The sequence below is a fragment of the Archocentrus centrarchus genome, chromosome 16 (assembly GCF_007364275.1).
Source record: "Archocentrus centrarchus isolate MPI-CPG fArcCen1 chromosome 16, fArcCen1, whole genome shotgun sequence".
NCBI classification, from domain to species: Eukaryota; Metazoa; Chordata; class Actinopteri; order Cichliformes; family Cichlidae; genus Archocentrus; species Archocentrus centrarchus.
This window is the reverse complement of record NC_044361.1, coordinates 30256372-30277131: the sequence shown is the minus strand read 5'-3', so window position 1 is coordinate 30277131 and position 20760 is coordinate 30256372. Positions and strand designations below refer to the sequence as shown.

At 38.5% G+C, this 20760-nt stretch overlaps 1 protein-coding gene across 1 annotated transcript; it reads right to left on the bottom strand.

The window, feature by feature from the left end:
* Positions 1-207: 207 nt before the first annotated feature.
* LOC115794188 (R-spondin-1-like) lies at positions 208-11096 on the bottom strand. The gene is given in 6 exon segments (XM_030749541.1): positions 208-1046; positions 4951-5175; positions 5822-5926; positions 5929-5964; positions 8339-8533; positions 10535-11096. Coding segments are annotated over 6 exon segments (834 nt in total). The 5' UTR covers positions 10632-11096; the 3' UTR covers positions 208-870.
* Between the last annotated feature and the right edge of the window lie 9664 nt (positions 11097-20760).

Below are 20760 nucleotides of genomic sequence, written 5' to 3'. Positions count from 1 at the left end.
GGAGGAAACGCAGCATCTGGTGATGTCCATGGGTTCTGGACTTCATCGACTGTAAAGGATTTTCATCCAAAAGAGTCCTTATATTTCAAATGATGTTAGTTTTTCCAATTGCTTTTGACCCTCTTAAAATGGGGGACTACATACAAAAATTACTTTTCTAAACCTTTGAAATAAAGCCGAATGCTTACGCTTCAATCGTGTTTTGATTGTTTGTAGTAGTGTGCAGAAGCAAAGCTATAAAAAATTGTTTGTTAAACAAATTATGAACGTAACTGTACAGACAAATTCTGTCCTCAACAACCGCAAATGATTTCCAGTGCCTTTCTTTCTGTTTCATCTCACACAACAGGAAACACAGGTACCAAGATGTAATACTCTTCTTTGTCTTTACATCACAGACAGGGACAGTTGAGAAAATCCATCTGCCACCTCTTACAAACATGAAAACAAATGAAGAACAGATTGTAATTAAAATCAGACTGGAACAAAATACATCATCGACCAGAGGAGATTTAAGCATCCCTTCATTCATAATCAGGCTTGAATGCTCAATTTGAAACACATAATCTGGTTTTAGTTTAAGAGTGATATAGGATCAGTTCATGACACGAATCAAGTCCAACCATAGTCTTCAGTTTGGCTTTGCTGTCCAACATTAAAACACAGGTCTCTTCCAGATATGGTCAACTATTCAAAAAGCTTCAGGGAATCTGTTGTGTTGCAGCAATCCTCCAGTTCTCTCTGCATCTACAATGCAGCATAGCAGCATTAATACCCTTTCTTCAACATCAATCACTTTCTGTGGCTGGCGCTGCTGGGTGAGGCATTGTCTCTGGTATTCTCTCAGCCTCATCCAGCAGGCGCTAGCGCTTAGGTGACAGAGCTAGTTGTGATGCTGGGAGCAGTGGTCGTCCTGCTCTGGCCTTTTCTCCGCTTTCCACCTCCTCCTCCTCCTCCTCCTCCTCTACTGTCTTGTCCTCGCCCACGTGCATTCTCCCTTTCTCTCCTGTTTGTATCATCTTGTCTGTCTCCTTTATTCTTCCTCTCTGAAAAAAAAAGAATGCATACAGAAAAAAAAATTGGTTATTATACTATTTCTCACTTGAAGTCTTGTAAGGCATCTGTCTTAATAAAATGTTGCACGTGGAAGTGCTCCTGCTTGGCCAAAAACTTCCTGAGGGCTGAGAGTAGATGCAAAGGGCTCTGTTGTGCATCAGAACATCTGATACAGGCTTGCAGATATAAACCATAGTCAAAAAGTTTCAAACAAAGAATGCTAAAATAATGTTAGGTTTAGCCATGGTGACAGCATATGTATAGCAGCAAACACAACATACACAAAAAAAACCCCACATCTACATATTTGGAAGGTAATTATTTTTACTCCTGTTAGTAAGCCAGTTTGTCCTCAACTGGACTAAAATAACTCAACAGCTGCTGAATCAGTTTCATGTCTTTAGCACAGATATTCAGGGGCAGAAGATGTTGAGTGCAAAAACCTTCAGTGCTCCCCTGACTTCTGTAGCATCAACATGAGTTTTACCTTTGTGGATTTGAGTGAGAGAATACAGACACCTGCATTCTCATGAGAATAGTTTGCAATCACAGTGATGCTCCCTTTACTGTATCTGCAGGGTCACAGTATAAAACAGTCTAATATCAGAAAAAAACGTAGATTTCCTCCTTACCTAAACATGCTAAAAGAAGATGGTAAATATTATTAATATTAAATGTACTTAACACCTGCATATTAGTATTTTCATAGCTCCAAGCACTGCTGTACCTAAGTACACTCTCACAAAGGTGTCATCCACACTCTAAGCTCTCAGTCTGTTTAATTTCTCCTTCAACAGCTACACTCCCTTGTCCCACTTGACATACACTCAAACCTCCCCCGGTCTCTTCCCTGCTGGTACTCTTGCATTAAAATTCACAACAGTCACATATTTTAAGAGTATAATTGCTCTCTAAATGCAAACATCCATCACTGTGTGGTTAATTTCCACACAAAATCTGTTCAGAAAAGTGAAGGATTTAGATCTGCTGGTGATTTTAAATTGCAGCACGAGTACTGACTGTAAGAGCATTAAGGACAGTGAAGTGGCAATTTGCTGTCACATAAATCACATCTGGCATAATGAGTTAAACATTGTCAAGGACCCAATAATGGCCCATAATGACATGAAGAGCTGTCGGAAAGTGTAAATGGACACAAGGCCTGTATCCAGTGTCAGACGGCTATTGTTTAGGCAGCACTCAAAAGTATTTGATTTTGTATATATGAGGGAGCATAGTTACGCCGGAGCATGTTTGTTATAAACTTGTGCGTTGAGACTCTCTGTGCATCCGGAAAGCTGAGAGAACACGCGCCAAGGGCTGGACAGTGTTCACTACACGGCTGACAAACTGAGAGCTTATGGCGCCTGCTGCTATGCAGTAGTAACTGTATGTCTGTGTTTATCTCCCTAACCAGCACTTTTAAACTTGTCATACACACAATTATGTTCAAGGAAAATTAAAAAAAAAAAAAAAAAAAAACTCAAGCTATAACGTTTCACAAACTTGAACAAAACCAGAATTCTGCAGTGAAATTCAGTACATGTGCATGACGTAGGTGAACGTGAACAAACCTAAAACAATAACAGTTACTTTAGTCTGAACGGAAAATTAGGAGGCTCAGTCCCACACAGTAGTGCACAAACAGGAATAGCATATCTATTTTGGGAGCCATTAGTGCCAAAAATCATGGAAACATCTCTAAGAACTCATTTGTTTAGTTGACTTAAATTACATAAGATGAGCTTGTCCAGCTTGCTCATCATCTGTCTTTAATAAATAAACCTATTTCTGGACTTTTATAGAAACTATTAAAATAAACAATTAATACTGAGAAGTAACAGTTTTGGTTTAAATCAGTGAGTCACAGTGAATCAGGATGGAGTGAAGTAAGGGTCCTCAATCACACTCTGCAGCCTCTGAGATGATGTGCTTACTGTGTAGGGGCTTAATTGCTTCTATAACAAATCACTAATGGAGCCAAGAAAGGGGGACTCCATCAGTTTATGACAGCTCTGATTGCAGCTCCTCTTCATCCAAGCTAAACAATTTTTGCCTGACAAATGCAATAACATATCCAGAAAATTTTGTTTTTGCGTGAGACCTTTTTTTTTTTTTTTTTTTTTTTTTAATCAGGGCGCTTCAGGAAAAGGGTGGAAAAAAAAAAATCGCAGCCAAATCAACACAAAGCGTGAGATCTGTAGACCACTAAATCACTAATGTTATACAAGGTCTGCCCCCTGTGTTTTATATAGCCAGTTGCCAACCAGCTCCCACAGATGAATCCACAGCTGCACTCATTTTGCACCGAGTTTACCCACATGAACAAGTTCACTGGAGCCATGCTACCATCACGCATGAATTACCTCACAGAGGGAAACACATCTCTGTACATTTTAACAACAATAAGTATACCTGAAATAATAAATAATCTTGTTTTTATACATATTTAACTATTTAGCAGTAGACTAGAGGAAACGCAGACCTAAAAAAGCTCCTCAATGTCAACAGTCAACATTTCAGAATCCACAAAGCTTCTAGGACTCATGGCATCAGATGAAGCTTAACATGTCATCTTTGCTTTTGCTTAAAATTCTGCTGCCTACATAGCAGAATTTTTTTGCTGCTTTGTTGTTGTTTTTTTTTAAAAGGTTGATAAGAAAAAAGCTGCCCTGTAACAACCTGTCCAGTGAATCGCTCACTCCTCGCTGAGCAGTTATAAGCCATGCCAGCTTCTTTCCCCTTTTCGACATCCCCACAGATTTATGGGAAACTGTCAGATCACGTTCTGTTTCTTAGACTCAGACCCCTGAGGGAAGAGGAGAACCAGAGAAGCCTCCACCATGTTTACTCACACATATCAGGCCATGTCATCTGTTGCGTGTTGCAACATCTGTACTGTGGCCAGTTAATATTGTTATGCAATGCTGCTGCTGTGCCCGAAATCCCCAAAGCGTGCCACCGAAAAATAAAGACCTTAAATACTGCTCGTTAACAGTTCTCTAAGTTCTTGTAAATAAGTTTACGGTTGAAAATTGGCATATTATGCAGATTAATTATGGGTGCATTTCTAGACAAAGAAACTTTCTAATGACACTTCATTAGCAATAATTCTTTTGCGGCTCAAGAGACCAAAGCCAATCATATGAATTAACAAGGTTAAACTCACATTCCTGTCTTTTGTAAGGTTTATCATCCCTAAAACCACTGCTGACACATTTTTTATTTCTTTAACTAACAACTAAGAACCAAATATTTCAGTGTGAATAATTTCTGGTTTTGTTGCATTTTTTTAAATTCAGTATTCATTTGACTCAACCGGATATACCTGTCATTTAACCGCCGTAGCTGCAAATGAGGGCAAGAGCACATAAAAAGATGTTATGAAAACCGATAATGGCCACTAACTGGTGAAAATGACTGTTAACCCACTGCAGAGCAAGCTGCAATGTGGATGAAAAGAGCCCAAGCAAACATGTCATGGCCATGTAAACCTCGCGCTTCAGCAGTCCTCAGAACAAATAGCTCTTTCTAGCTCTGATCTCCATCCAGCTTTGCAGTGTGTAATGTCCGCCCTTCATCTGCTTGGCTCACACATGAAGTTTATTGTTTACATACAGAAAACTCAAGAAATTCTGTGTCCGTACTGTGCCAAACCAAACCCAATCAACACGCTGCGGGTCACAGGCACACTGGCGAGAATGCAGGCTTTTGAATGTTGAGTAATGGTTGCATTAATCATCATATTGACTAAGACGGCATTGCATAAAATACATGCATGATATTGCTTCTTAACACTTGAGTATCTGAGTGCATATACTTTTTAATATTTGGCATCTCTTAAACATTTCCTCTTCAGACCATGTGTTCTGTGCGTGTGTATTTGTTTTTTACCCCTCGCACAAGGAGTTTTGGTCACGACACACTTCCTCCTCTCTGTCTCTGGAGCACAGGTCTGCGAGGGTACAAAAGGAGGAGAGGTGTCCGGACTGTGAACCTGCGGAAGGGGTACACGAACCCGGGACTGGGTGCCTTTCTTAAATCCACATGTTTTGTTTTTCTTCATACAGGAACCCCATTGGCTCCACTCACCCAGTTCACACTCTGAAGCACGTTGACCTGGGACCAAGAAATAAATAAATAAATACATAAAAATGTGGAAACGACTAAGGTATTGAGTGAATGGTCCGCAGCTCACATTTGCTTCACAGCCTCTTCATCTGCTTTTTACAACTCAGCAGTTTTTAACTGAGGATAATGAGTTTAAGTAAATCTGAAAGCAATTTATGCCTGTTTGATCTCCGATGAGAGAAGGACAGATTGAGGAAGTTGAAGGAACCTGAAAATGTAGCAAACTGTACTGCATATAGTGCATGTCACAAAGTCTTGGTTTTAGGGTCCTTTTTAGTATATTCACTGTGGATGAGCAGGGCTAATTTAAAAAGAACATTATGTGATGCCAAAAAGGCTGCTCAGGACTCCAGGTCTCTGAAACACTCTGCCAGGATGCCTGGAGAGCTTTTTTCTTTTTTTCTTTTTTTTTTAACTTTTTTTCTAACTCATGACAGAATCATTTTCACAAGAAATAAAAGAACAAAAAGGGACAGCCCAAGAGTTTGTTTTCACTTTGCGTTTCCAGACCTGAACATAGATGACTTATGAAATGAAGCAATAAGTATAGTTTATGGATTCCAGCAAGTTGCTGTCAGTGATATTTCAGTTCTGGTGTTGGTAAGCAGTAAACAGAAGGAAAAAGGTCACTCACCGACACACTCCATGGTCTCATTAACGGTGCGTTGACCTGGAGGGCAGCTGACATAACATCTCCCACTGTGTGAATACAAGCCCTCCTTACATTTTGTGCAAAATTGCGATTGAAACACGCTTCACAATTGTCTATTTTACATTCTGCAAAACACAGGGAGACAGAAAATCAGTAAGTAATCAGTCAGTTTAAAGTCGCATTGATTCTGGTGATGGTAAGTGTTATTGTTATGCCTTCAGATTTTTGGTTCTGCTCTGAAACGTTTCTGAGGTTAACGTCGAAATAAGTCTTCTTTTTATGGAATATTAATTGTTCTCATTCAGAGTTGTGGAGAGAGAGAGGACAAGGGGAACCTCAATTTTAGTTCCCCTTTATTTATTATTGATTAAACAATATGGGGTCTATTAAGGGGGAGTAACCCCTCTCTTAAAAACACGTGCACCACAGCCCTTGTTTTTTTGGAAACAGGGTGTGAATGAGTACAGCCAGAAGTCTATCCCTTCACTAACTTTCTCAAAAGTGGGTTTTTCCACACCTTAGACTCATTAAATCTCTGACTTAAACAACCAACTTCTTGAAATCTGGATAATTAGAACCATAAAAGGATAGAAACCAGACATCATAAAGGACTCCTAAAAGCTCAAGCTTCACCATGAAAGGCATTTCCTTATTTATTACATCTGACAAAAACAGTGAAGGCAGGTGGAAATATCTCTGTATAGAAAATATATTTATAGCTATAGGTGCTGTAATGATGAACGCTAATGTTAGGAATGTCTACTCTGCAACTGGTCTGATGCCAAGATCAGAAACGATAAAACTTTGAACCCCTCAGTGGGATCCTAAATATTCTTCCTACTCCTGATTATTATTTTCAAACCCTTGACAGCTAAATTTGACAGTGCTGACATTTGTAGCCCTATAATGTAAGACATGTGTTCGTAATAAGACATTGTGGAATGAAATGTATAAAGTCAGATGATTGGCTAATAACCCAGGTTAGTCACTGAGGGCCTCTGAAAAGAATTCAGCCCCTTCTGCAACAAACTATTACCGTGACTGAATGCTGCACGGTAGACAACAGATCTAAATGGGGTTGAATTTCTTTCAAAGTGCTAAAACTACAAACAACTGTGTCATGTGTGCTGATAAACAAACTTTACATGGAAAATAAATGCAGCCCAATGCGTCCTATTGTGCTGATTTAGAATAAAACACAAACCCTTTTGACACATGTTCTTAATATAATACCTATTAAAATTACAACTTTTTAAATCTCCATATCTGAAATATCCAATTTTGAAAAAGTTGCATCTTTATAGCCAGAATTTTGAGTTTTGTCTACCGTTGGTTTATGAAACTATTATTTAGCACCTGCTGACGGATAATATGTGTTGTAAAAATGGCTGCGATAGAGAAGAGGAAAACCAAAGCGATGACTGTCACTAAAAGCAACGAACTTCACCAAACGTGGTAGCGATGAACGACAAAGCAGCCCTCTTTATATTTGCCTTAAAACAAGCTGTCAAATGTTTCTGGGCAAAGATTAATCACTAGTCATTTAGTGCACGCTAATATCCAAAGATACCCTTCACTTAGGAACTAAGTTAATAGACATGTATACAGACTGTACTGTGCGTGATACATCCATAAGGTTTCATCAAACCGAGACTATCACGGATTGTGGCCTGGCATGAACCCTGCACATGAAGGCTAAATAAAAAACACAGACATCCTCTTAAAAAACAGACAAACAACAACGCATTAGAAATGTTTTGGTTGGGATTTTTTTTCCAGTCCTGTTTTCTGCCCACACATAAGGGGAAACAGACAACAGACGGAGTCACTGGAACTCCCTCATAAAAGTAAGCAATGCAAGTTTGCTAAGTACTGTGAATGTGATTGTGTTTTTACCCACATTCCAAATGAGCCAAACCTGCCTATAGACACACTAAAGACAATTTCAATTAAAACTGACGTTCATTTTGATTAGCAAATAATTTGCTGTTGTTGGTATGTTTGTCCCTCTTTCCACAAGCAACAAATGATTAAGTCATCTAGGGGCTACTTTTTATATTATCACTCTTGGCTCTTGTTAGTGAGCATTCTGTAATAAAGGAGTGCATGGTATTCATTCACAAACATGATCACATAGATGAGACAACATAAAAATGACAAACTGCAGGGCAAATAGAGCATCGACTTTTGCATTAACAGTTTGTCTTTCTTAGATTCACAAAAGGATTAAGAAAAAAGTAAAACATTTGAAAGATACACAAAACAAAACTTAAACAGGTGAAGATGAACCAAGGATAAACAGATCGCTTCCGCAGGCTTGTTTTGAAACCAGATGTGTGGAGTTTCTCGGAGTAAGAAGTTAGCTGGATCCTTTTACATATTTGGAAGGTTCCACATGTGTATCTACAAATTTAAAGTGCCTGCTAGCATCCTGTTGGTGTATCACTAACACTTGCATCATTCCATGGTCAAGAGTGCAGAACACAAATTCAAACTCACGGGTGCATCGGTTATTGCCTTCAGGGTTCCTCATGCCAAAGTATCCCATGGGGCAGGAGGCAAGGCACACGCCTATCTGACGGATGTCATTGCGCTCCAAGAAGATGAAGAGCTTGGGCTTGCATTTAATGCAGCCGTTATACTCAGAACATCGGTCACAGCCTTTGGGGCAAGATGGGGGCCCCTCAGTGCTAACTGTGGAAACACAAGGTAAACAATAAGAAAGGAAAAGCCACACTGGGGTGGGTAACAGCATGGTGTACCAAAAAAAAATAAATTGTTTCCAGGCACATATGAATTTTAATGAGGAAATAAAAAGGGCCAATAGTCAACAACCTGCCTATTAGAAAAACATCAGGGACTGCAATATTTTTCTGGCATCTCTGTGAGTCATAAACATGCAAGCATTTAATGTTCCAACAAACAAGGGTTAAAGCTTAATCTAAGGGGGTTTGGCCAGACATGAACAGTTACTCACTGTTTACTTCAAACTGCTTGCTGGAGATCCTTAACAGATTTTAACTTGGAGAAACCCAGGTAACTGGGACTGACAGTCGACCAAGAGCCTCTCAGATTCAGGAAACTCTCACTGTGGTCAGTCAGAAATGGTCTAAGAAAACCGCAATAGTGTCCGGCATGGATGAAATATAATTATGGAATATGATGAACCAGTGAGCGATTTAGTGGTACCAACCAGGTTTGAAAATGCACTGCAGATGCATTTACATTTCCCTTAATCTAATCCCAGATTTGGACATGAATCCAACTCCCTCATTCACCAAAAAGGCAAGCATACGATACAGACAACCAGCCATCTAAATCATTTTGGGGGTAAACTGTTTAAACGTGAACATCATTTTTGAGGAACCATTCCGGAACCAAAAAAATAATAGATGCCTGAGTTGAGTTACAGTTGTTTACTTTCAGCTAAAAATACATGCACTCTTATACAGCCTGACATCCTGCCTCCCTGAGATGTGTGATAAAAGCATTAAAAGTGTTTTTCTGTGAACAGATTACTCCATCAATAACCAGCTGCAGCACTGCCAAGTCTTACTGTTATTACTAGTAACTCTAAAAGTATGACCACTGGGAGTAATCTTTAACCATGCTAAATGGTATAAATCCAAGAATATAATTCTGTAGACTGTTTTTTAACAGTAGAGAAAGTTCGTGCTCTCAGTATTGATCCGTCCCCTCTGATCAGTCAAGTTTGCTCTTTGCATGGTACTAAATTCTTTGAAAAAAGAAACACAGAGAGAGCCCAAAGGGAGCAAAACAAGTTCGTCTGCCCTTAGTTAATTGCCTGCCGGGGGGGGCTGAATCATATTAAATCAAATAAGTAAGCGCAGTAAAAAGAAGTGTAAATTGCAAACATTTATTCAGTATCTGGAGGGAAAAGAGGGTCACAGTCTGCATGGCACGTGTGTGTATGGTGAGTGACCCCAATCCTTCTGTCTAAATTAGATGAAGTGCAACAACGTCATTGTCTATATATACATCAGTGTACTTAACACAAACTGACACAAACAATAGCTGTTCTTTCCCAGTATGTGTGATTTTAATAACGGCACATCTGTTATTGTGGATAATCTTGGTATTATATGAATTCTGGTTCAGGGAGGTTGGGGTTAGCTTGGCATTGGCTGAAAGTTCCTTGTGTGTAAGGGAAGAATTATTTCAAAGCTGACAGTAATACCAGATCTGAGGCTCTGAGGCCAGAGATATACTGCGAGTCGACCTGAACACCGTCTCTGTGGTTGCGTGAGGTTAGAAAAATGCTTACAACAATATCAGCAGCATGGTCCAATTGAGAGCTAGAACTGTCAGGTACTCATTCCATTATGTGCCCGCAGAGCCAGACACGAAAAGAGCGATGGCTTTGAAAGGGAATCCATCAAAAACCCCTTTATAAACAACCTTAATACCCAGAAAAGCTTTACATAAACTGAGAGAGGCATAATCTCAAAAAGAGGAAGAAACACGAGCCATTCTGGGGAAATACTGAACCTAACATAACCTGCCTCGGAAAAACAAATAAGAACGATGAGAAAATAAACAAACCGTTATCTTTACTTTGCTTGTTAAATGTTTATAAGGCGTCCACCGCAGTGACTCAGACCACAGAAACGAAAAGCAGCAGTGCTGCCGTGAAAGAAAAGCAAATCAAAACAAACTGACAAAATGAGAACTCACCACGTCTATGTCTTCTTGCCTTGGAGAGCTTCAGAACATCACTGTGACCCATGGAGCTGAGAAAGACCATTGCCAGCGCCACCAGTCCTAGCTGCATAGTCTCTGTTGCCTTCCAGGCTATGCAGGATCCCCCCCTTGCAACGAGATGGATCAGGTGGGGGGGCCACCTTCCTATGGGGGGACAGGTGGATGCCTCTCTTGCTGGGATAGATGATCCCTCCTTTCTCTTGTAGTACTGCTCCCCTTCTCTGTGTGTCTGTCCCTCCTCCCCAGTCTCTATGTATCTCTCACTCTAGTGGCTGACGCATCTGGAAGTCTGTGTAGTGGTGTGTGATGCTGCAGTTGCTCGTCCAAATGAGCCCGAGGCACAACAAGCCATCACGCTGGTGTTGGTTGCACTGGCAATGCAGCAAAAAGGGCACAGCTGTAGGATGGGGAGGGAGGCGGGGTCACGGGGTTGTACAGAGGCTGAAGAAGGGGAAGACTGTTGAAGTTCAACAGGATCAACCCATGAAGCTTTGGGGGAGCTGGCAGTGTAACAGCAGACCTGCTGTTTGAGGCGGGTTTGCTGTCAGTGACTGCCTGAACTCACGAGCATGTGCTTGCAGAGTGATAAGAGAAGATCAGAGGTTTTTGACTATGTGTGAATACACATTTACTGGTACCAGAACCTCCTGAAAAAAAGGGTCAGAGAAGACAGAAACATGTTGAGGAACTGGACTGTTACCAGAGAGATACAGATATAAAGAAACTGCTGAGGAAACGGTCAACCAGTATTTTAACTCAAAACCTCTTTCATGTCTTCATGATGAACATGAAGCCAAAGCCAGTGGCCTGTTGGCTTAGTTGGCTCTATCAAAAGGTGAAAAGCTTACCCTTAGGATGCTGTGTGTTGCTTAATCACTACAGCTTATGTGTCAAACCAGATATACAACTTCCCTCTTAACCTAACCTCTTGGTCTTTGCTAGTTTCCTATTTAAAGGGTTATAAAAAGGCACTAGAAGTTACAGAGCTTGGCCAGGAAATAGGCCCCACTTAACCTCTCAGAAAACTCTACTTCTAACTTATTATTTAGCTTTTTTCCAGCCTATTATGCCAAGCTAAGTTGACCGGTTGCTGGCTGTAGTTTCATCTTTATAGTTCCGATACGAGAATGGCCTTCATCTAAACTCACAGCAAGAAAGCAGGAAAGTTAATACTTAAGTTTCACATTTTCCAAAAATCTCAAACATTTGCTTTAGTATGTTTCCCAGTAATAAGAGAGCAGTGTGCTATCACTACAGTACATTTGTGCATTCAAACCAGCAACAGTAAATTCTCACACAGTGCAACAAAGATGTTTTATTTGGCCCAAACATCATCCACTGCAATGTGATGCATTACTTTTTCTCTTTAACATTAGTGGTTTCTGTAATTTGAGGAACTAAAGTCATAACTGGATAAATCAAATGATCAGTCGTGCAAAAAAGGAAACCAAATACCACAAAACAAACATAGCCCCGGATAACAAATTGAACATGTTTATCCTTTGGAAATACAGGGAAGCAAGCTCCTTCTGAGAAATGCACCACACACTCAGACTGGAGGCCTTTGTCATATTTGGTGCTGAGATCTTTTTTAGATAGTGTCATGTGTTGCTTGTATTTACAGCTCTTATGTGAAGAGGACACACAGAACATGTTAGCGTCTGAACAATGGGAGGTCCTCCCTCGCAGCTCAATAAAGAAAATAGGACCATATTTGGCTATTGAGTTGGTTGTGGCTCTGAATCACACTAAGGACAATGGCACTTGGTGTGTCTAAACATTCCAGGAGGCAACATTACACTCGTTGCTAAACACAAATCAAAAGGGACAAAGTAATTTCAGATTTCACAACATTTCTTTAGCTGGACTGAAACAAAAATATTTGGATCACGCACAGTCGAACTTACAGTTATAGTGTTACAGTTTCTAATGTCATGTCATTTTCTTTTAGTTTGTAGTTTGTTTGTTTTTTTTAGTTACAGAAACTGTGGTGCTGGCAAGAGGTGCTGAAAGGAGGAAAAAGAGGAGGAGATCACCGGGAAAGCAGACAGAGAGAGAGAGAATGAGAAAGGAACAACAGGTGTGTGTGTCTGTGTGTGTGTGTGCGCGCGTGCATGCGTGCGAGCGCAAAAACTTAGATTAAACATAATATTATTGTTTGAAAAACATGAAAAGCTCTGGCTACTTCATTTTTAATTTAATATGTTACTTTAGTGCTTTTAGTGAAGTTGTGTTGCGATGGTTAGGACAATGCTCTCCATTTCAAACTATTCTGTGTACCTGTATGACCACATTCCTGCATGGTATGTCTGATTTTTGGAGCCTGATCATCAAAACAAGTTGGCAAGAACCACCAAACATTTGTGCCCAGGAGTCTGTAACTTGAAGACCCAGTCATGGGACACGGGTTTCATAAATTTGTGAACTGTTGAAAGTCTCCCTAAGTTTATTTAATTCTTTATGCTTAATTACTCACTATCTCACTGACACCTCTTGGCTAAAGACATATTTCCAGGAAAGAGCCAAAAGAGTGGCCTGCAGCCAGTCTTCCGCAACACCTGTTTATTGCCTTAGAGAGTGGTGATTGGAGAACAGGACATGCTAAGATTGGATCAGCCTTTCCAACTCAAGACATGTGCCAGAGACTTTTTCACCCAGCACTCCCACAAACTGCCAAAAGCCCACCTCACCACATCCATATGTGCTCTCACACACTGCGGAGATAACAGGAAGGACTGGGCTGCAGAGCACATCAATCAGAAAGGTTTTTTTGCTGCCCCTTTTAACATGCCACATCACAATCAGTCATTTCACTAGGCAAGTCTGGCACTTGTGAGTTTTAATAGTTCTCTGTAGCTTCTCCCTCATCCATTTAACTGTCTGTCTTACCCACCAATAGCCACATTCAAATGAGCACAATGGAACTAAGCCCAGCTCATCAAATAGTGAGGAGATTAAATTGCCTTCTTTTTTAAGTCCTATGTTTGATCTATCAATTATTCAAATACTGAAAGGAAGCTCTCACACTGGGAATTTATTGAACTCGAGAAGGTGCCACAACTCTGAGGTCAGAGTAGCAAATGCCTGTAACTCAACCTTCAGGCATAAGAGCTGAACAATGATCATCTTTAGGTAAAACACGTAGCAAAATATCTCAGTTACACATGGACTACTGAAAAGGTTATAGAAGACTGGCGATGCAATGCAATGTCTTCAATGGCAAGCCTGAGACGCAGAAGGCAAAACAGTGAAGGCAGCAATCAGAAATTTTATTGGAGTAATCTTTTTTTTCCCTTCATGAAAAACCCATAATATTAGAGGCAAATTTCCTGTTCGCTACAAAATTACACCAATCTGAAAACCTTCAGTTTCAAAATTATATAATTTAAACATAGCATCTGTCACACGCACAATGAAAAAAGCAATTAGTGGTGAAATCTGGTCCATTATTTACTTATGCCCCCGAAATGTGGTTGCTCATGTGCACAGGAAACAATTGCAACAGTAATTTGAGGGTGATTCAACCAGTCATAGTTCACATTTGTTCTAGATTTATTTTGATATTTTGTAAAATCCCTGACTTGTATATCCAAGACATGTGCTTTTAGCCAACCTAACCCACAATAACTAATTTGCAAAGAAAGGGTTAAAATAGGTGTTTACTGAGGCTGAGGCTCTAAAGAAAAGAGGAAACTAGATTCACAATCATATACACACCGATATATATTTTTTTTTTTGGCAAAATTTACAAATGATAAGTAACCAGTATTCATCATGCGCAGAAGAAAGTATGGATTAACACCTGGCTGCACCAGCAGCACCCACAGAAGCCTCAGCTATTCTGGTAATCACTTCCTCCTGCTCTGCGGTTTAAGGAGGTAAAGGGAATGAGAAGTCAAATATGCAGCAGTTGTAACACACTCAACACTCAGAGCAGAGCACTCAAAAGTATTTCTGGCATTTCCTACAGTGCAAGCACCACCGTGTCCTCTTTGTAAAGATTTGACGTAGGGCTCGGTCTTGAGAGCAGGGGTTGATTCCTCCACAGCTCAGCTGGGCACGTTCAGCTTTCTTTTCTTCTTGATTATGATGATTCCTAGTTTTTATTTATTTTGTTGTACACTGCTTTGTGGCTACACGTCTGCAAAAACCGCTTTATAAATAAACTTTACTTAACTTCCTTTCCCTCTGGGGTACCCAACGCATCTAGATAAAAGCTATTTTGCAATAAACTGCTCGTCAGATAGAAGGCAAACCAAATACAGACCTCCACCTGTGTCAAGGTGGGTATCTGCTGTCAACTCCACACATCCTTTTTTTGGTGTTTGTATATATATATATATATATATATATATATATATATATATATATATATATATATATATATATATATATATATATAAACTTTTATATAGCTTTAATTTAATAATAATAAAATAAACTGTTTAGTTTAGATATAGATAGATAGATAGATAGATAGATAGATAGATAGATAGATAGATAGATAGATAGATAGATAGATAGATAATTAAAGTTGCAGAATGTAATGATAGTGAGGGAAAAAAAAATAATAAAATTCACTACACCCTGGTGTTAATTTTAGTCTTTATATAAAACTCTCACAATGCCACTGTATAATGATGTGCCCAGATATCCGACATCCTTTCTATTCCAAGTGCCACTGAGTTTAGATTAATGATATTTAAAGTACATCTGCGGGGCGGGGGGGGGGGGGCTACATTAGCATCCACAATAGCCTGAAATGGCAAACTTTTAAGTTTTACAGCTTCAAACGTTTGCAAAATTAGATGCAGGTATATAAATGAACCTCAACACTAATAATAATAGTAATGATATTTCTAACACTAATAATAGTCTTACACACATACACACATCTATCTATCTATCTATCTATCTATCTATCTATCTATCTATCTATATATCTATCTATATATATATAGATATAGATATAGATATATATATATAGATATAGATATAGATATAGATATAGATATAGATATAGATATATAGATATATATGATATAGAGAGAGAGAGAGAGAGACAACAGCGGCAAGTACCAAACGATGAATAACAATCGACTCACCTGCACATCGGAGCCCACGAAAATACCGAACATGAACGGTCGGCTCTCAGTTTCCTTTTTTATAAGGGAAAATCCGTTAGTTGGTCACAAAGAACTCCTCCTCCAGGAGACCCCCATGCAACTTTTCTGTGTCATCATTTAAAAAGACACGATTTTCATGATCCGTTAAATGTGAGGCAACTGCCTATAAGGCGCATTTAACGGATGCACAAGGCAGAAAATGTGCAGTGGATTAAAAAATTCATCCCTCCAACAAAGATGTTATACACTTATTAAAAAAAAAAAGGATACAGTAACACTGTATATATATTATATTCCGATTAACTCGGTCAGTCTGACTTTTGTAGTGCTCGTGTTGCACTGAAATGCCTGAGAGGTGCGCGTTTTAAGTCCACTTTGAAGCTCGAACTACATCCAACTCAGGCAAGCGCTTTCAAAGCCGCGATATTTGCATCCAGACCCTAGCACTGCCAGCGGGCATTACATGCCCCACCCCTTAAATTTTTACTGAGATGGAAAACCTGTGGTGGACTTGTGTAGGGTAAATATAGCTGTTTAATGCAAGTTTCCATTTATTTCTTAATTTGATGACACTGATAAAGCTTTTTTATTTAGGGCCTTTCATCATAAAATGTAAGAGCAGCTCTGTTTTGTGTATTTTCTGTCTTATATTTAGACAGAAAATATAAGGCCAAGAAGATTTTGCTTAAGTAGCTGAATAAGGCTGAGCCTTCAAGTGACCTTCAGTACCTGTCAGTCAGTTCCATTAAATATGCTTAAGGTAAAACGTGTAACACTTAGTCAAAAAGCAAAAAGCACAATAAAAAGTGAAAATGCAGCAAGGTGTATCTCTCTTTCCCTCTCTCTCTCTCTCTCTCTATATATATATATATATAAGGAGAGAGAGAGAGAGAGAAGAGAGAGAGACTACTACTACTAGATAACTGCTTTTGATGCTTGCTTTTCATGTGAAACTCATTCGAGGCTCTTGAGATCAGTGGTATATACTGTCAGCACATAATCAGTATACATTGCACAAATAACAAGTATTAGATATGACAAAAATCAGAGCAGTCCACCTTTTCTTATTATCCAACAGGGGGCCATAAACAGCAATTCTTGGAGATCATAGAGACCAGCATTCCTTGTTTTGAGACTGGAGCATTTATCAACACTTACTATGTGAAGGACTACTGGATAAACACCAGCCACATCCAGTTACACTTATTCTGCTGAAGGATTTACCATGAGAATTAAGTTACAGTCCAGCAGGTTTGTTTTTACAAAGTCACCAAGACATAAACAGAGCCAAAAACCAGAGAAACAATACATGATCACTTCATCTTATTGATGGCCAGTGATGTAGACAAAGACAGATGATAGATGTCATCTAGATGGTCATACATGCATGGCTAATAGACAGACAGACAGACAGTTTATTATTAAAATTATTAATAATAATAAATAATAGATATATATATAATAATATAGATATAGAATATAGATATATATATATATATAATATATATATATATATAATATATTATATATATATATATATATATATAGATATATATATATAAACTTTATATAGCTTTAATTTAATAATAATAAATAAAAACTGTTTAGATAGATAGATAGATAGATAGATAGATAGATAGATAGATAGATAGATAGATAGATAGATAGATAGATAGATAGATAGATAGATAGATAGATAGATAGATAGATAGATAGATAGATAGATAGATAGATAGATATAATAGAAGATAGATATAGATGTAGTAGATGAAGTCAGTTAAGTCATGAGGACATCCACTGCCTGCCAAGCAATATCCCACAGGAGCACTAAAACAGAGCCAGACAGTCATTATTGTATCAGTTCTAAGATGCTTATGCATGCAAATATTGCAAAGTCAACTTTATTAAGGTCATAATTTCTGTCATAGCCTAAAAGCCAAGGGTAGTTTTGGGCAATGCAATACCTCCAGGGTAGACTGCAGAGCAGCCAGTTTAAAGAGAGGGGTTTATTGATAAGTAATGATAGGTTTATGACTCCAGCATTATGACTGTGCAGAATACTGAGAATGTTGAGAAAGATATACAAGAAAAACGTTACTATTGTCCCTAAAAAATGTAAGTGAAAATGAGATGATTTTAAAACCATATTACACAATCATTTATAGGTAGAGTATTCAGGATTTTACAAAAAAAAAAACAACAACAAACAAAAACCAAACAAACAAAAAGGCTCTGGTGGTGTGTTTATTTGATCTTTCTGTGTTAACTTCAATAGTTACTTCCTCCAAACCATCATGTCTATTAAACCCCATTCCTACTAGACTGCTCAAAGAGGTCTTACCATTAGTTAATGCCTCAATCTTAAATATGATCAGTCTATCTTTATTAATAGGAAATGTACCACAGGCCTTCAAGGTGGGAGTAATCAAACATTACTTAAAAAGTCATCACTTGACTCAGCTGTCTTTGCCAATTATAGGCCAATCTTCATTTTCTCTAAAAAAAAAAAATTCTTGAAACAGTAGTTGTAAAGCAGCTAACTGATTATCTGCAGAGGAACTGAAGTGTTTCAGCGTTCATCACAGTACAGAAACAGCATTAGTGAAGGTTACAAATGATCTTCTTATGGCTTATGACAGTGAACTCATCGTTGTGCTTGTCTTGCTAGACCTGAGTGCAGCTTTGATACTGTTATTACAGAGATTAGAGCATGCCATTGGTATTAAAGGTACTGCACTGCAGTGGTTTGAATCATATTTATCTCATAGACTCCAATTTGTTCATGTAAATGGGGAGTCTTCTTCCCACACTAAAGTTAATTATGGAGTTCCACAGGGTTCTGTGCTAGGACCAATTCTATTTACATTATACATGCTTCCCTTAGGCAGTATTATTAGAAGGCATGGCATACTTCTTATTTTTATGCAGATGATAATCAGCTTTAGCTATCCACAAAATCAGATGACACACAAAAATTAACTAAACTGCAGGAATGTCTTACTGACATAAAGGTCTGGATGACCTCTAATTTCCTGCTTCTAAATTCAGATAGAACTGAAGTTCCTTGTATCAGCTCTATAAACCTTAGAAACATAATTTCTAACCAGATACTTACTCTGGATGGCATTACTTTGGCCTCCAGTAACACTGTGAGAAGTCTTGGAAATATTTTTAACCAGGATATGTCCTTCAGTGCACATATTAGTTCATGTATTTATTACTTCTAGGCTGGACTATTGTAATGCATTACTATCGGGTTGCCCTAAAAGCTCCCTGAAAAGCCTTCCCTACTGACACGGACTAGAAAGAGATATTATTTTGTTTTTGCTTTTTTGTTCACTCACCTCTTTTCACTCTCTCTGTGTTTATACACCACTCTGAATTTATTCATTAGTTATTATTAATCTCTGGTTCTCTTCCACAGCATGTCTTTTGTCCTGTCTCCCTCTCCTCGTGCCCAATTGGTCGCAGCAGATGGCTGCCCCTCCCTGATCCTGGTTCTGCTGGAGGTTTTTCTTGTTAAAAGGGAGTTTTTCCCAGTGTCCCCAAATGCTTGCTCATAAGGGTTTGCTTGATTATTGGGATTTTCTCTGTATTAATTTAGGGTCTTTATCTTACAATATAAAGCACCTTGAAGTGACTGTTTGCTGTGATTTGCCGCTACATAAATAAAATTTGTTTTAGGTTTGTAGTTCCTGAAGTCTCATGTCAATTTCACATGTAGCCAGTATTTTGTTTTAATAATAATAACAGTAACAGCAAGCAGTGCATCCAGTCTTGCATGTTCTGATTGTTGTTTTCTTTGGATGTATGTCATGAACCTGTCGTCCCTTGTTCATCTCTGTCTTGGCAATTCAGCTGACAGTAACATCAGGAAAGAGGAACAAACTGAGACAGAAGAAGATCAAGCCATTGGGTGGCTGATGAAATATCTTGAACAATTGTGCAGTCTCAATGAGCCCAGTCATAAATAGAGCACTTATTATTTACTTTGTGTGTGCATGTGTGTGTGTGTACCATTCAGAGCTTTAAACTCCCTTGAGGCTTGCTCCAAAGTCAGTAATCTCCCCAGCCATCAATGTAAAAACTGTCATCTGTATCCAAAGTACTTAGAAACTGTACTTCAGTTACCATATGTGCACTGTATACTGCTCACATTAACTATTATGGCATACTTTAGGATATGTTTCTGCAGTTTGAACTTATTGACCATGATGAAAGTTACATATCACAAAAAAAAAAAATTAGCAATATTTCAGCAATCTTGAAAGAATAACAGTAAAAAGACAGATCACCAGAAACTATGAAATATGATGGAAGTTGTGAGTGTACTTCCAAAGCCAGGCCTTTCATCACCAGTCCATGTACTTGGAAGCCTAAGATCTAAATTAAATATGGTGTATTATTGCACAGAACATTCAGTACCCACTGTCACCAACTGCCTTAATTCATCAAGACGATGGTGATCATTTACAGTCTCACACAGGGGCAGTTTTCTATTTTCTATTCAAGGAATATTCACAATATTATCTCAATTGTAGTTAGCAAATGATCTGATTATTGTAAATGGGGAAAGTCACAGAGAATGGATCGGCCTTTGCCCAACCTTTAACCATAAAGCTTGTTGCTCAACCTGAGCTCACAGAACAAAATCCAAATTTGCTTTTGCAAACACTCACACCATAGCCTAGAGTAAAGTGATGGTGAATATCTAATTTGGTGTTTAGTGAAAAGCCACTGCACAAATGCTACATTTGATCTCAAATTTCTTACACATGAGACTAAATTGTGAAACGATGTGGTGCTGATTGAGATAAATGTGACTGAATTATTCATGGGCCAGTGATTGAGCAGATGTTTTTCACAGCTGTGCACAAGAATACAACCATTTTGTTTTTTTGTTTTTGTTTTTCTGTAAAAAAAAAAAAAAAAAAAAAAAAAAGAGTTAAAATGCTATAAGTGACTCATTTCATTGACCTTGTAGATCGCGCCTTTAAACAGCAGGAGAACAATAATGAGATTTAGAATGAAAATACACAAGTTTGGAAAACAAAAATAAATGTGGAGTCAGTC